Source organism: Malurus melanocephalus, unplaced genomic scaffold, assembly GCF_030028575.1.
Source record: "Malurus melanocephalus ecotype Western Australia unplaced genomic scaffold, MMel_1.1 scaffold_373, whole genome shotgun sequence".
NCBI lineage: Eukaryota > Metazoa > Chordata > Aves > Passeriformes > Maluridae > Malurus > Malurus melanocephalus.
Genome location: NW_026623605.1, coordinates 67287 through 83476, shown reverse-complemented (window position 1 = coordinate 83476; position 16190 = coordinate 67287). Strand labels below are relative to the sequence as shown.

At 47.0% G+C, this 16190-nt stretch overlaps 1 protein-coding gene across 1 annotated transcript in view; it reads right to left on the bottom strand.

Moving 5' to 3' along the window:
- The window catches only part of PRKCH (protein kinase C eta), a gene marked incomplete at its 5' end in the record, with an annotated part of 85172 nt that overhangs the window by 8698 nt on the left and 60284 nt on the right, over positions 1-16190 (bottom strand). Inside the window, 2 exons of the mRNA XM_057378775.1 lie at positions 9902-10090; positions 11036-11174. Of these exons, the coding sequence (XP_057234758.1) occupies positions 9902-10090; positions 11036-11174 (328 nt within the window). The remainder of the gene's footprint in view (positions 1-9901; positions 10091-11035; positions 11175-16190) is intronic.

Below are 16190 nucleotides of genomic sequence, written 5' to 3'. Positions count from 1 at the left end.
TTTTGAGCCAGAGTTGTCTTTTTCTCTCCTGGGCAAAGCTCCCATCAGCCTCCACCCCAGTCCTGCCAGGTGATGCTCACAAATGTTCCTGAATTCCCCGTGCAAGAGCAACCCAGGGCTCGCACAGAGTGGATTACAGGGGGCCAGGGAGGCAGCACAGCCCTGTTTCACTAAAGGTGAGGTCAGAGAGCTCTCCCAGGGAAGTTTCTGGACTCAGGACAGCCCAGCCAGGGCCTGCTTGTGGGTGTGAGTGAGCCAGGCACCTGGAAGCTGGAATCCCACTGCCTTTCCCTGAGCCCTGTGCTGCTGAGAGCAGCACTGGAGTCACCTTGGCTCTCTCAAATGCCACCTCCATTTCACCCTGGGGCTCTGCTCCGACTGCAGCCATCAGTGGTAGCTCTGCTCCTCTCCTGGACACACAGGGATGGATTATTGGAAGCCCTGATCCCTCCCAATGCAATTCACGGTGGTGCTGAGCCAGGCTGTGACCCCACAGGGACCCCCACGCTGCAGCCCTGGTCACACTGARCTGGGGGCAGGTGAAATCCTTCAGCACAGAGAAGGTCCAGCCAGCACAGTGACAGGGTTCAGAAGTACAAGACTGCCCTGAAAGCATTTCAAGGAGGGGGGAAGAGGGGGAGGAAGAGACAGAGTGTGAAATATCTGTTATCTCCTTTACCAGATAACAAGGGGAAGGGAGGTAAAAATAAGTCTTCAGCCCAGCTCCCTAAAAGCCAGAAGACTGTAACAACAAGCATGACAGCAGTCACATGTCCAGTGTGCCAGCCTCRGGCAAGAAGGACAAAATGTCAGTGCTGTGGGTATTCAGCAGATAAATTTGATCTCGCTTTCCCCTGGTGCAGACAGGGCTGCTCCACGCTGCCCAGCCACAGCTCGAGGGAACAAGAAGGATTAATGGGATTGCAAACAGTGCTGAGCAAGAGAACAGCAAATAAACCAAGGTGGACAGGCCAGCAAAGTAAACCCAGGTCGATGGAGCAACTCCCATGTGGGACAGACACACTTCAGCTCTCCCAGGGCTGTAAACTGATGTGATTTTGCTGATATCACAATGAAATGTCTGAATTGCTGCAAACTTCCTCGCTGTGCTGGAATCTACCTGTTTCCTCACCTCTCCCCACTCATCAACAAATAACTCATCAACACTGACGCAGAATAAAAAGGCCATGAGTATCACATGCATTGGACCCTGAGGACAGGTAGTGATTTTTGACACTTCCACTGTGGTAAGAATAATAATCAAAATCAATTTCATTCGTTAAATATATGGAATATTTGACATAGGTTTTGGTCAAGATATCACCCCAGAAAGCCGTGCTGTCAGAACTGAGGAACCATCCACCCCCAGTTCCCATGGGGGTCACCAAGTGTCCAACTCCTGCTGCTGCTTTTCCATTACCCCAGTCAGCCTATAGGTACAACACGGGGATATGCAGGTCCATYACTAAATCAATACATCAATCAGAGCAGCACAAACATGAGGGCAGAATGASCATCACACTGATTAACAGACTGGGAGCGTGATCACGCTCTCATTTTAAGCAGGAGTAAAATCTCCCTTGGGTTGCACGGGGAAAACAATTAATCCTTTTCTGATAGTCCTGTCAAGAGGAACTGGGAATCTGTTACACAACCCTGGGTGGTCTATTTACATAGGGTCAAGTACAAAGGGGACTAAAGTGCCCCGGACAAACCTGTAAAGGCCAATTAAAAAAAACAAACTTCAAAGGAGCTTTTTTTTTGTAGTCCTGGTTATATTTCAATTTTTAATTTTAAAGTTCCTGAACAGACACAGCATGTCATAAAGTTCAAAGCTGGATGGATGAGTAAGACCTAAAGCCCTGAATAGCTTGGTCAGTCAGGGTTTTGTTACCTCTATCACAGTGTGGAGACCTCCCAGTTGGATGGGCTGGGGCTGCACGGCCAGAGCTGGCCCAATCATCCAGCAATCATTCCCAAATCCAAATTKGACCCAGGTTCTCAAGGGAATCCTTGGGCTCTTCCCCAAACCACTTTCATGGGTCTGTTGTATCAGTTTAGCTGTGGCAGAGCTGAGAAAGGAGCTTGGGCCACAAGTCTCACTCTTGGAAAAGGGAATCGCTCCTYCCTGAGCACCAGGGAGTGAGCAGGAAAAAACGATGGGGAAGACAATGTTGGCACAATGAACACTCCCTCATTTTTTTCCCCATCCCTGCCAGGAAAAAGGAGAATGAGTCACACTTGACATTACAATGRGCTGCGTTAGGAGCCTTTTTTCAGTAAATCTGAGCTGCAGACTCAAATGAGCAGCTAATTTCAGCCTGCTGGAAAGTGAACCTGAAAGACCTAATAACTCTTTAAGGACCAATTTGGCCTTGGTGAGCTCTATGCAGATGTCTTTAGGTTTCTTTCAGCGTGAATTATCCAGAAGCACAGGGCTATTCCTATGGGGAAGAGGAGRGCTTGAGAAAGAGGTGTGATCAATGGACAGAAGAAATTAAAATCTTAAAATCAACAGGGAAAGCTGTTTGCTGTTTGAGAATTAGGAGGGAAAGAATAAGCGACAGCAGGTTACAAATATGGATGTGCAAGCTCAGGCAAAAGAGGCACAGCMCTGTCACCTCACCACGGTGTGTGTTTATGGCAGAAAAGTTTAGAGATAATTTAAAACTGCAGAGCTCCTTCCCAGCTGGGAAACAACAGGATCCAGAGTCCTGCTTTTGCAGCAGGGGCTGTGGAGCCAACCAGGAAATGCAAGATGAAAGCATTTCTGAAAAACAAAATAAAGGAAAAATGCGTACACAGATCCAGCACGGAGCTTCACAGAGAGATTTAAATATCAGCCCCATGCTGAAAGCCAAAGCTTAATCAAATGGTGCAAGAGAATTTATGGAGACTGCCAACTCTGAAGGGATGCCAAGGAGAGTAATTTGCTGGCATATTTGAAGGCACTTTTAATATCTATCTGCCTTKGTTAGCAGGCTCCTCAGCTCTGAGGATAAAGCAATGAGCTCATCCAGCTTTGATTTCGGCGGGTCCACCATCATGCTGTCCCTTTTCCTTTTGAACTTTGCCTAAAAAATACATCTGGTTCATCCAGAAGCAAGTTCATTCTGGCTGTTCCAGCACTAAATGTGAAACAGATTATCTGCCTTTTTCTGCCTYTTGGAAAGGAAGAACCTGGCCCAGATCTGCAGGATACAAGTGAGAAGGYGCATGCTTTGTCCAGAGTGACCCAAGGGAAGAGCAGGCAAACCGCACCATCAGCTTCTGGCTTGGAGGTGTTCAGGAGAAGGCTGGAAAGAAAAAAATCAGGGGTTTGGTCTCATTTACACTGTGGCCAAACTGACTGCCCAGAACTCAGGGAAAAGGTGAGGCCTGAAGGCAGCAGAAAGCACCAATGGTACAAAGAGTGAAGCGCTGAGGGAGGATGCAGACAGCCCTGTGGGACYTGGGCTGCTCACAGCAGCTTCTGACCTTCCCATGTCCAGAGGAGTTTGASCACAAGCAACTGCAGAGTGTGAACAGAATAAACCTCTCCAAAGCACAGAGGACCTCACCCTCCTGCTGAAGTCAGGGGCCAGCAGCTGCAGCGAGGAGGTAGCTTGGCTCATCCACACCTCTCCTGAACTCAGACATCCTCACCAGCAGGTTGGAAACAGCCCTTTCCCCTTCACTCCTCTGTCACAGCAAACTGTTTTGATTATGTTAAAAAGTCTGCCTTTAAGTCTCTCTGCTGCAAAATCTCCACGCCTTTGCCTTCTCTCTTCATTACAGGATTTTTAAATTTGCCCACAAATCTCAGCACAGAGAATTCACCTCACACAAAGCCTTTCCCAAAATAAGGGCTCCTCACCAAGGGTTTGGGCACTCAGGGTGGCACCTTTMGGGTGGGCAGCTCACTCCTCCCACMGTGAACTCACTGCTCACTTTCTCACTTTGCTTTCTTTCTCTCCTTTAGCAAACCCTGGATCCTGGRCAATTTTCTTTTGCATCTTTTGTATGTGGATAATTCTAGCACTTAAAAAGAGCTTATAAAAAAGAGGGAGAGGGATTTTTCACACAGGCAGAYAGTGAYAGGACAAGGGGAAGARTTTTACACAGAGAGRAGAGATGCAGACTAGATAGAAGGAAGAAATTCTTGACCATGGGGTGGTGAGGCACTGGCACAGGCTGCCCAGRGAAGCTGTGRATGTTCCTTGGAAGYGKTCAAAGCCAGGCTGGAYAGGGCTTGGAGCATCCTGGGATAGTGGAAGGTGTCCCTGYCCATGGCAGGGTGYTGGAACTGGATGGGKTTTRARTYCYTTCCAACCCAAAGCACTCYSTGATCTCCCCAAACTTCTCCCTCCTCAGCCCATCAAGTCCTGAGTCTCCCACGGCTCTGCTGGAATTGTCATCCTGCCTCCAGCCAAACTGGGGGACACGAGTGGCCTCTCAATATTTCTTTGGAATTGTAACTTCTACTCCCCAGGGAGTTCTGGATTCAACTCACACACACAAACATAGTAATAGAATCTATCTCACTTTATCATCCCTTAGGATTCTTGAAAAATGATGGGAAACACTGCTCCTTTCCACCACAAGGAGGGCCAGAGGACCCTTCAAATACAGWTTTTCCTCACCTAGTACCAGCTGCAAATCCAGGGAAGAAGAAAACCCTAACATACACACTTTCCTGCCTTYCATCAAACTTTTTTTCTGTGTATGGAAACACACGGGAAATCCCAACTCCCTCACCTTGTGGTCTGACAGCCCAAAACAATCCACAAAACACAGGTCATGAGAGCAGGACCTGACTGCTGCTGACCCACAGAGCCCCTCTATTGCTGCAGCTGAGCTGAAGCACCACTCCCAGACAGGACAGCCCCTTGGGGGTAACCTGACTGTGCAGAGGGGATTTTACACMATTCTGCAAGAACAAAGCCTCAGTGGTATCTGGAGAGAGGACAGGAACTCAGTGACACAAAGCAGGAGAGAGTTCACTCAACCAGACCGTCTGCCTTTTGAGTCAGCATCACTTCCAGGCTGCCATTCTCTAGAAAAACAGATCAACCTCAAGTTTTCCTTTGACATCCTTGGCACTGTAGTGCTGATGCAATTTTTATCAAGCTTGCTCTCAGCCTGGCTCCCTCACTTTCTCACTCCTCTCACTCTTCACRCTAATCCAGGGGCATTTGGACTCCCCCGTGCTGCTCCACCTGTGCTGAGTGAGAGCAAAAGCTGCTAAAACCACAGCCAGTTTCTTCTGCACCTTCCTCTTTTCTTGTCTGGTGTTTATTTTTCACACAAAAACCACTTGGAGGCAGATATAACCACTTCTGCTCACTCTTTTAACTACAGTAGTGTTTTTCTAAAAAYGCAGGGTTTTAACCACTGGAGGAAGAACAGGCTTTAGTCTTATTTGGGTCTTTGAAATATAAAGCTACAGGCAAGTCTGCCTAGATCTCACTTTTGGAAGGAGCATTTCAGCTGGGCCAGAAGTGTTTCAGAGCTCTCATCAGGAACTGGGTGTTAGCATAAAAATGCCAAGAGACATCCCAGGCTTCAACAAACTCGGCTGTGACAGGAATTTGGAAATCCAGRGTGCAGAAGGCAGAGCAGTGCTAACTTCCCTAGGGAGCCCCTGCTGTCACCAGGCTCTGAGGGTTAAAACATCTGAGCTGCAACTGCTCATCCAAATTTCCAAACCTTTGGGCCAAGCTTTGCTACGTGAGATCACCAGTCCATGGAGAGACTCAATGGGTTTAGCCCTCCTCATCCGAAACCAGGCTGGGAAAGGAAAATCCCTGCTGCTCTCCCTGGAATTTGCTTCCCATTACGCCATCGACTTCTGGGAGCTGATTTTCACTGTCCCTCCATTCTGCCCTCCAGCTAAGCTGCCTGTGAGCAGGGCAGCATGGCTGAGCTGACAAAGCCATACGTGAAGAAAGTGAAACATGCTGCCAAAAACCCACCCCACTTTTGGGAAGCAAGAGGATTGTATTTCATTTTGCAGTTCACTCACTCAATCCCAAAGCTTTTGGCTGCCTGGAAAGCTCCTCTCTCTGCTCCAGCACTTTTTGCTGGTGACAATTAACAAATTCAGAATATTGATATGCTGTAACAAAGCTGCACTCTCACCACAAGAGATTGGTGCAGCAGTCTCTGCTCTCTGCTCGCTCAGTTTTTCCCTCACAGTTTCTCCATCATCAGACACTGGTGACTGCTCTGTCAGCTGATGGCAAAGAGTATTTGAAATAATTTATTCTACATTCACAAACCCAATAGGTCTTCTGGCATAAAGCCCTYGTGGCTGCATTCAGGTAGGGCAGAAAAAGAGTAATCTTTTTCCTTTAGAWATTAAAATCAAAGCAAAACTTATGTCCAGAATAAGCTGAAGTGATCWGAATCCATTCCAGAACAATTCTCCTCTTCTGCAATTCTATTACCTCTATAAGCAAATCCCAGTTTGACTCGCTCACACAAGCAGAGGAGACCCCAATCTGAGTCCTCTCCTGCCTTGAAGCATCAATACCTGAATTTCCCATTTCACATTCAGACAGGGCAGGGTACACAAGTCAGATGCTCAACTTCTCTCCTCTGGAGTATTGACTCCATCAAACCCTGTGGATTTACCTCTGACCTACTCCCTCCCCAGCTCTTCAGGGAAAATCCCAAGGACCAAAAAAAAAAGCATTACAAAGGGAAACAGATAAAAAGTTGTTTTTTTTTCCTGTAGCACAAATATTTCTGCTTTTGATTCCATACAAAGTCCCAGGACACTGAGGTTAGTTTTGTTTTCTTTGGTACCAGAGCACAGAATACCTCCAGGAACACCCAGTGACGTAAATGAGGTCATAAGGATGTAGTTTTGTTATTATCAAGAAACTGCAAAGATGAACAGGATGCAATCYTCAGAAATAGTGTGGTTTCTGATGSGGGGAAACKGGTGAAAYGCAATTACGCAAAATGAAAGCAAAACAAAGCAACAGCATCTGGGAAATGAATCCTAAAAGTTACTACCCTTGTTTAAAATGGAGCTCCTCACACAGGCAGATGGATCAAGGGCTTTCTAAACCCAAATAAATCTATTTGTAGAGCACCTCTAAGCATCTACACCTAAGTGAATCTTCCTGGCAGAAGAATTTGATTTTCATTTYAGAGCTTTGTACCATTCATGCTCAGAGAATTCTCACTAGTCCTGTTCAAGGTTAGAGGCCAGAACTTTTAGTGAGGAGATAATCCAGTTATTAAGGCTATTAAGGCCTTAGCCTGCAATACAAGAGAACCTAGGTTTAATTCCCTGATCTTCCACAGGCTTCCCGTGCCATATAATTACTTACAATCATTTATGTCACTGCAGTAGCTGGATGCTGATTTTCCAGAGYTCTTAGCATCATGGTTAGAAAGCACTGTCACAGCATTAAATCAGGGAGCTCAAGTGCATGTTTTATTGGAGAAGAACAAAACAGCAATTAGAAGATGCTTTTTAGCCATAATGCTGTATCTAAGAGAAATATTTGCATTAGAAGTCTGTGTAAAAGAAAATCTACATATTTAGCAGCTAGAAAATCTACCGTGTTCCTCAGAAAATGCCAGGTTTACCACTCTGTGTTATACCAACACTAAAAGACACTGACCAAACATTAYCAGTGCACTGCAAATGTAGTAGCTCAGCAGTGATAACATTTGTTAYCATTCGAAAGAAATCAAAGTGTGTTTGCATAGTTTCCATTTCAATCTCACGGCAGGATGTTTCCTTCCCACTAAGCCTCTAAAAACTCAGCATAAGAAAGAAATGAAAAAAGAAGGAGTCCTCCCAGCTGTTGGGCCCAAGAGCAGCCAATGTGAAGCTGCACAAATTCAGGCTGTAGCCAACAACTACCAGCACCGTGAAATAAGATGCAAAAATCACCTCCAGGCAGCAGCCACCCAGGGAACAGAAACACTGAAGAACTGAGGGTCCAGTAAATATTTCAGTTGTAATTCCCCTCTAGCTAATCACAATACTCCTGGTGAATGCCCCAAATTTCAGCCTTTTTCCCCAGAGCAGACACAGCACCGTGCTTCTCTCGAGCAAGGCATGTGCATTTCAGAGAGGGAGTTTTGCTTTCACTTCTGTGCCACCAGCAGCCCAGAACACAGCAGACAGGCAGAAGGGCTGGAGAGGAGTYTGTTTTTTCAGACAAGGAACCAGCAGTTAGTAAGCTGACTGTGTTTTGGAGATGCTCAATTGCTTTCTATTTAAATTCCCAGCTCCCTCCTCAATTCTGGCCCTCTTTCTCCAGTGCCCCTCATCATGATTCTTGCCTGTTAATCACAGAAGGGGCCTTAAGTTGTTAAAATTTTGGCTCTGAATATGACCTAGAGCAGCCTGGGGTGACTGCAGATTGCTCTGGCTGTTTCTGGGAGGCTCTATCAGAGTGAGGAATACACTCATTTCATCAAGAGGCTAAAACACAAATCGTATTTTATTACACCCTGGGATTCCTGTTATGATGAGCACCTACACGACCACATTTTCCCTCCATCTCCTAATTATGCAAGATCCCTGCAACAAACCCACTCTGCTATTACTTGTCACTGCAGAAGAGAAATTGATACTTAAGAGGCACTTAGGAGTCCAAATCCAACCACACAAATGCTGCTCCAGAAGCTGCAATGAGTCTGAAGTTCACATTTTTATATTTTAAATATGTAGCAGGTTATTTCCAAAACCCAGGAGGGTCTCCAGCATGACAAACAATCAATTCTGAGCACAACTTGTGATTTTAAAGCTCCTCTGACTCCTCAAGGAGTGGATTTTATTGCGGATTTTATAGTGTTGATTTCTGTGGAATTTATCAGATATGTTTTCAGCTACGGGAAGTAGTTGCTCAACTCATATACAACTCATATACAACAGAAACCATTCAGCAGAAAATGTCCAGATTTGCACTACTAAAAAGCCCATGAAAACAAACTCTCCTCTTTCCCTTAAATGGTCTCATCACAGATTAYGCCATTTCTTTGTGTCAGTGCTTCATGAGTTTCTACAAATTACTGCCTTGTCTAATTATTTCTTAGAACTTCTATTACCTCAACATTTACCAGTAGCCACAATGCTTTTGCAAGAAAAGGGAATATTTTGAACCTTCTCTTTCTGAAAGGTTCTTAGAGATATTTAGTGATTTGATGAAGCCCAGGAAGAAKTCAGTAGCCAAACAGCCAAGTTAGGTCTCCCAATTCGTAATTTAACACTCTTGCTATAAAATCACCTTTTCAATCATTACAGAAAAGCCCGATAGTTCCAGTGCACTAAGCTCACACACACAGCCCAGAATCTTCAAAGCTTAAGTCCTGTGTCAGAGGCAAAGAGTGAGGCATGTGGATAAAAGAACTCATGGAAAAAGTCAGGAATACATGGCTGGACAAGGACAAAGCGTCATCAGCAACAGCTCTCCTCAAACTTCGTGCTGCACAGCCCAGTTTTTTTTCCTCCCAAACACGCAAAAACTTCTTCTCTGCATGAAGACAGGCAGCAATCCCAGGGGATGCTGGCATTACCAGGATTACCAGGAAGCCTTCACTTCTCAGCCATATAGTTGCTACTGATTAAACCCCGTGTTTACCTGCTGCTCCTGTTCTGGAGGACGAGCACTCCCTGTCAATCATTAAGCAAGCAGGGGAATGCCCAGACACACAGACAGGCTCACACTCTGCTTGCCAAGTTGGCTACTGAGCCATATAAAGGCCATAACTATGCAAACACACCTAAGTGTGGCAGGATGTTTTCTCTGTTTACCCTTCAAGCCGAGATAAGAAGAGGGTCAGGGTCGGGGCAGGCGTGATTTCTGCGTGCCAACACCCCGGCCCTGGTGCCTTTTGCTGGAATTAGTCTGGAGGAAGCCAGGACAGAGAGCAAAGAGCCAAAGGAACTCACTGCTTTGAGGATTGCCACCGCATCCTGCTGGAGCCACGTCGGGTACACGACTTCGTCGTTCAGAATGGCCTCGAAGAGATCGTCCTCGTTCTCGGCCTCGAAGGGCGCGTGGCCGCACAGCATCTCGTACAGCAGCACTCCCATGGCCCACCAGTCCACATCAGGGCCATACAGCATCTCCTGCAGGATCTGTGGCACAGATGGGAAAGAAATATCAACCAGAAATAACCACTGTGAAGCTGAGGAACTGACAGGGCAGGGAAAAGGGATTTGGAAACGGTAATGCAGAAGTTCYTGCTGTGCCCTAACAGCGCTCTCTGCTCGGCTGGTGGATGTCCAGGAACGTGAAGGGATCTCAGCTGGGAACCCCCAGATCAGCACAAAGGTACATCAGCTGCTTTAAGCAAGGAGAGAATTAGGCTGGGTCACCTGGGAAACAAGCCCTTGGAATGAGGCTGGAGCTGAGCTGGAGAAGGGGCGCTGCAGCAAACCTGGCTGAGGCTCAAAGCAGCAGAGCAGCCACGTGTGTGAGTTGCCATCGCCTCCTCCTTGCCCTTGGGAAGAAAGTTCCTACCTGGCTCTGACAGCAAGGCTTTCAGCTGGAGAGGGGAAGAAGTGTGAGTGTGTGGGAATGGTGCAAACATCAACCCAGACAGAAATCCAATCGTGCTGAAGGATGTGAAACCCTGTCAGAACATCTGGCAGCATCTGGAGGGCAGCTGCTCCTTACAGAGGTGTTTATTAATTTTGTAGTGAGATTGGGGAATGACAGGAGTGTGAGGAGGTAGAAAAAGGAACTGAAAAATTAAGGAGAATTCAATATCCTTCCAAATCAAGCAGGGACAGCATCTGTGTGTGTCCCTCAAGATTTCTGCAGCTGTATTTCCATTTTTCACCTCACTTTTTCTGAAGAGAAATGAAGGCTACTTTTGGTGCATACAGCAGCCTGAAGATTTACTCATGGCTTGTAACTCCTGGATTTACTCATGGCTGATAACACATCTAGAAGGAAACCTTGAGTTCAACCAAATAAGGCACAACCAAAGACACCAGGGAGTACTCTGGCTGCTCCAAAGCCAACCCACACTTTTCACATGGTGACCATTTTCCCGCCCAAAGAAAGGTTTCCCGTACCTCTGGAGCGATGTAGTCTGGTGTGCCACAGAAGGTGGCCGTGGTGATGCCATCGTGAATTCCCTCTTTGCACATTCCAAAGTCTGCCAGCTTGCAGTGCCCCTCGTAGTCCAGCAGAACGTTGTCCAGCTTCAAATCCCTGCAACAAGAACCATTCAGAGTCACCCCATGCTTGGAGCAGCCCCACACAGATGGAGGAAACACCCCAGGTCTGATAAACCCCACCTGGAGCATTATCCAAGCCTAGAAGAGAAGAAACTCCCTGYTGACATGGACAAGGGGAATCTTTGGGCAGCACAGGATGCCTCCACCATAAAGCAAAGTCCCAAAGTCCTCCCAGGTGTATCAATACCWGCAGAGCACTGATGTAAGCAGTAAACATTCCCCAAAGTGCTCATGGAGTGGGGACCTCCTCGTCACTGTCACAGGAGGCTGGCAGCCCCACAAGCTGCAGAAGGACACTTTTTCCAACACGCCACCTCTAACAGCCTGGGAGCTCCTCATCGAAAGCACAGCTGCCARAATGACAGAGCCCTAACAAAGCTTATCAGCCTGCCTGACCTTGAGATTGCCCACGGGAATAGCCTGCAGCCAGAAGCACTGTCGGGAACGCAACCAGAAAGCACGGGGTCGTCTGCAGACTGCCTAAAAATACACCAGCTCRTAGCACCTCTGCTTTGCAGCTGCCAGACGAGCTCCAGGCACCACTGCAGACACAGGAGAGGAGCTCTGATGGGAGCACAAACAGGTCACAGATCRTTTTCTGAACTGTCTCAGGTGTTGGCCCAAGAGTTGCCAAGAGCCCTCATAGCAGCTTTGTGACAGTGGGAGCAAGAAAAAGCCACCTTCAAAGTCATTCTAATGTCCACATCAGGATCAAAAAACTAAATATATTTGAGGGTCTCAGGGCCCCCTTGTGAAATCCATAATGAATTTTGATCCATTTCACCCTTTGGTTGGATATCTGCTTCCCTGGGAAGGGGCGGCAATAGGGAGGGTGGTGACATAGGTGGTGACATCTCCATATCAACACAAAAACCTGTGGTTGAGCTGAAATCTGAATCCAGCTTGATCCTGTTCATCCTCCATCCATGACCCCAAAGTGAAAACCAGGGGGTTGATGGCTCTGCCCTGCCAGGTGAAATGTCCCATGAATTTCCACAGCCCACGGGACTCCAGAGACCCCTCCCTCAGCGACACCACTGCAGTGAAAAGATCAAGGACACACTAAGACAATCAGAGCYACATCCTCTCCTCCAGAGATAAGGGAAAGTATTCTTAGCCTYGTTTGAATGGATGGGAAAGCAAAGGATGGAAGTTCAGAACTTTGCCCGTGTCCCCCAGAGACGAGGCTGAACACCAACTTCCTGAATTCCAACTCCGGATCTTTATCACAGAATCACACATCCTCCCTCCTCAACTTTAACACCTCTTGGCAACACAAGGCAGCAAAAAGCCTTCTGCTGCCCTTCCTTGGCACCCAAATTTCACTGGCCCACGAGCTGTCCAGTGGCCACTGAAATTTGGATGCCCAGGACAGTGCCCATGCCTGTCCCAYGCTGCAGTGTTTGCTCTGGGCGGGATGCTCAGCAGGACACACCCATTTTGTCCCTTCTGAGAATCACAAATGATGGCAGAGGCAAAGGCTCGTCCTGGAAAGGCTTTAGGCGAGCACAGGGAGAGGTTTGTGCGTGGTTGTCCACAACAGCCTGTCTGCAGCAGCCATTCACAGCCAGAGCTCCTGCTGCTCTTCCCCTGGTTCCTGGCAGAGCAAGGCAGCCCTCCAAGCATGAAGGCAGGCCTTGTTTTCAGGAATCTGCCACGRTGTGGTTGAAATGCACAGTTTATTCTTGGCTGGGGTTTAAATTGCAGCGAACACCTTCTCGGTCCTGGGTAGTGCTGCCTGTTGCAGTGTGCCCCTAAAGGTACAGCTGGAAGGAGAATTTCGGTGAACTTGCTTGGAGATCCCCCTAGCAAACCTCCCCCCATTCCCTGAAACATCCACCACGTCCTGGCAYGCTCTGGGAATACCTCAAACTACACCATCCTTCCCTCTGAGCCAGCAGAAACGCAGTCACGTACATGGAAGAGCGGAGGAAAGCGACAGCTACGGGGCTGGGCCAGCTCTGCCGACCACACCATYGGGGCACGCTGCCACTTCCCAGCCTGTGCCCCACAGGACACGCTGCAGGAACCCCCAAATCCCTGCCTGCCAGCTGCACACCATGCTCACCCCAGCTCTGACATGGCAGGAGTCCTGCAGGTGTCCTCCCAGAGAGCTTCTATCTCTGTAATGGCCATTCAATTTAAACTGCCTGCCCCTGGCTGGGTAAGCAGAGTTTTAACCACACACGAGGCAAAGCTCCAGCCCTTGGCTCCTCCACKCTGCACGTTAAACCCATTAACAGTGTCTGTTGTCTCCTCCTGACTGCTGTCCAGCAGYGTGAAACCCAACACTCGCCTTTTCTATTTTCACACAACCTGCARTGTGACGTTACCCTGGCTCTCACTCGCTCAGGCCCTTGGCTACGTGCAGATCATTTCACAAGAGGAGCTCCCACGATCACAGAATGCTGCTCAATGCTCTTTGCTCAGCAAAGGGACTGGAGATCATCCCACACTCTTGGAGCAGGTATTGTGGGCCAGCACAGCAGCAGGCTCAGCCACCAGCTCCTCTGCAGCCTGCCCCATAAAATAATTCCCTGGSAAAGCTGTGGTTTGAACATTTGTCMCAAGCCACCCCAGCAGCTGTGAGCTCTGAAYTCACTGCTCGATGCTGACAGGTCTCCCCACGCACCGAACCCCRCAAACCAGCGCGGCCACATGAGAGGAAAAACACTGACAGCTCCCCGAGATTTACAAGGAGCTCTTCATTTTCGCAGSAAAGATTCCGGGAAGCTGATGAAACTGGAAGCCATCCAGCTCAGAAAAGCCAGATCTACCTCATTTCCTTAATACTGGCATTTTCCATTCAGTATTTTTAGCAGTTCCATGAAGCAGTAACGGCAGAGAGGTTTTCTGAGGCTGCGTTTCTAAGGTCCGGCTGAGGTTCTGCCTTCCACTGGCAAACCTTCCCTGGAAAACAGGCTTCATCCTGACTCAGAAAAGGCTGTCTTTGTCCTCACCCTCAGCTATGGCACCGTGGCTTAATGGCCTTGTTTAGTCTAGACCCAGAAGAAGTGACAAAACGAGCTGCTTCAGCGTCATTCATTGGGAGAGGTGTTCTTTGCACATCTGCTGCTCGAGTTTGACATTCGTAAAAAAAAAAAAAAAAAAGCCCAAAATTACAATTGCAGATGATCTGGTCCTTTTCCAAAGCATCTGTCAAATGCAATTTCCCTGCACCAGGGAGTTTTGCCAGGGAATGTGTGCTATACACGTACCTGCCACTCGCTCTACTCTGACCATCTCACTCGTGATGTAGGAACTGTATTTGAAAGGATGAAGTTTGGGGTTTTATCACCCTGTTGTGGTAAGGACTGTACAGGTAGCAAAGATCTTCCTCAGAGGGGTAAGGGTGGCAGGCAGTGGCTTCTTGCCTCTGTTTGAGGTTATCCCAGCTTTGCTGATCTCAAAGGTCCAGTTTAAAGCTGATTAAATCCTGGTGCTCCCATCTCAGTGCAAATAATTCAGCCACAAAAGCTGTGGGTGCAGAGCAGTGGGAACAAGCCACAAAGGCACGTGTGACTAACATAAAACTCCAGGCAAAGGGTTTTCAAAAAGTACACAATGAAAAACAAAATCCTCAAACCTGAAATTAGCTAAATGAGTAACTCTGGCATTTCTGAAGGGGAAAAACYTTCCCTTTAGACACTCCTTGAAAAYRCTTTYGGGTGAGCAAATCTGCATTCAARTCCCTYTGCAAGCAAGGATGAGATTTTMATTTTTCTCCACCTCTTCTGCTGAAGTCATTTTACTTCACAGAAATACTGCAATCTCCATCATGATGCAGAAAAATGTGTTTCTATTGCCTGCTCTGGTAGCCAAAGCAATACACATTTCCAACTCCTGCTCCATTGACATTGTAAATTTTTTTTTTTTTTTGAAAATTAAGCAACTTCAGCAGGAGAGAATGAAAGATATACAACCTGAAGAAYAGCACAGTTGGTAAGATACTTAGAGAAAAGGTAATATATTTGAAATATCTCAGATTTGGAGGCTTCGTTCCAAATACAGTGGACAACAGATTTAAACCCATACTTTGATTAAATAAGGAGGAGAACAGATGGAGGTCTGTTTTATATAAAGCTCTTAATACTCATGTGAAGCTGATACTATTTCCCATTTTCCTTTGCATTCATTAGGAACATCCAAACTAAAATACTTTATTTTACCTGAAACCAAYACTCTCTTGATTTGCAAGGAAATGCAATTGCTTTAAGAGAGCTTTAACATTTTCTTTGGGGCCCACCAAATTATTTTCTATCTTCTTTCCATACCAAATTTTGGAGACTCAGTTAGGAAACTCAAAGAAAATGATTATTTTCATGAATCTATTTTCACCAGCTTTGGACCAGAGACCTCCACATTTTGTCCCCATCACTTTGGGAATTAAGGCTATTTCTATTGTGTGTCTTGAGCTGCGGAGAACTCACTTACAAATTTCTTTACAGAAAATGGTTCACATCTCCCACATTTTTCTAATAACAGCCAAACATTATTTATTTGTATGATCAAGGAAGTTTTTATAACCAGAAACTCATATCCTTACAGCCCCAAGGAAGAGTCCAGCATTCTTCCTAGGCAGTGGCAAAGCTGAGTGGAGGCAGTAAATACAGGCTGAAACTGATATTGCAACAAATTCTACCAGAACTAGTGCACAAAAATCCAGGCTGAGCTGCTGGTATTTCCTTAGGTACATATTTAGGGTCAGAGGAAGCACTAAAATCACAAATAAAACACCAGGTCACTGGCCTTTGATAAAGAGAGCCACAAAGCAGAGATCAGAAAAAGATCAAGCTGCACCGAGCTGGAGGAAAACAATTCAAATCTCGAGTTTTGCTGCCAAATAAAAAGACGAGATGTTTCTTCCTTCCAGCCTCGGAGGCTTCACCTAATTTGACTCCTGTTGTWCTTTTCAGGGGGAAATTAGCACAGCTGGAGAAATTCCCGTGCTCACAGAGGGACCCTGGTGGGCACAGCACCGAGGGAAGGA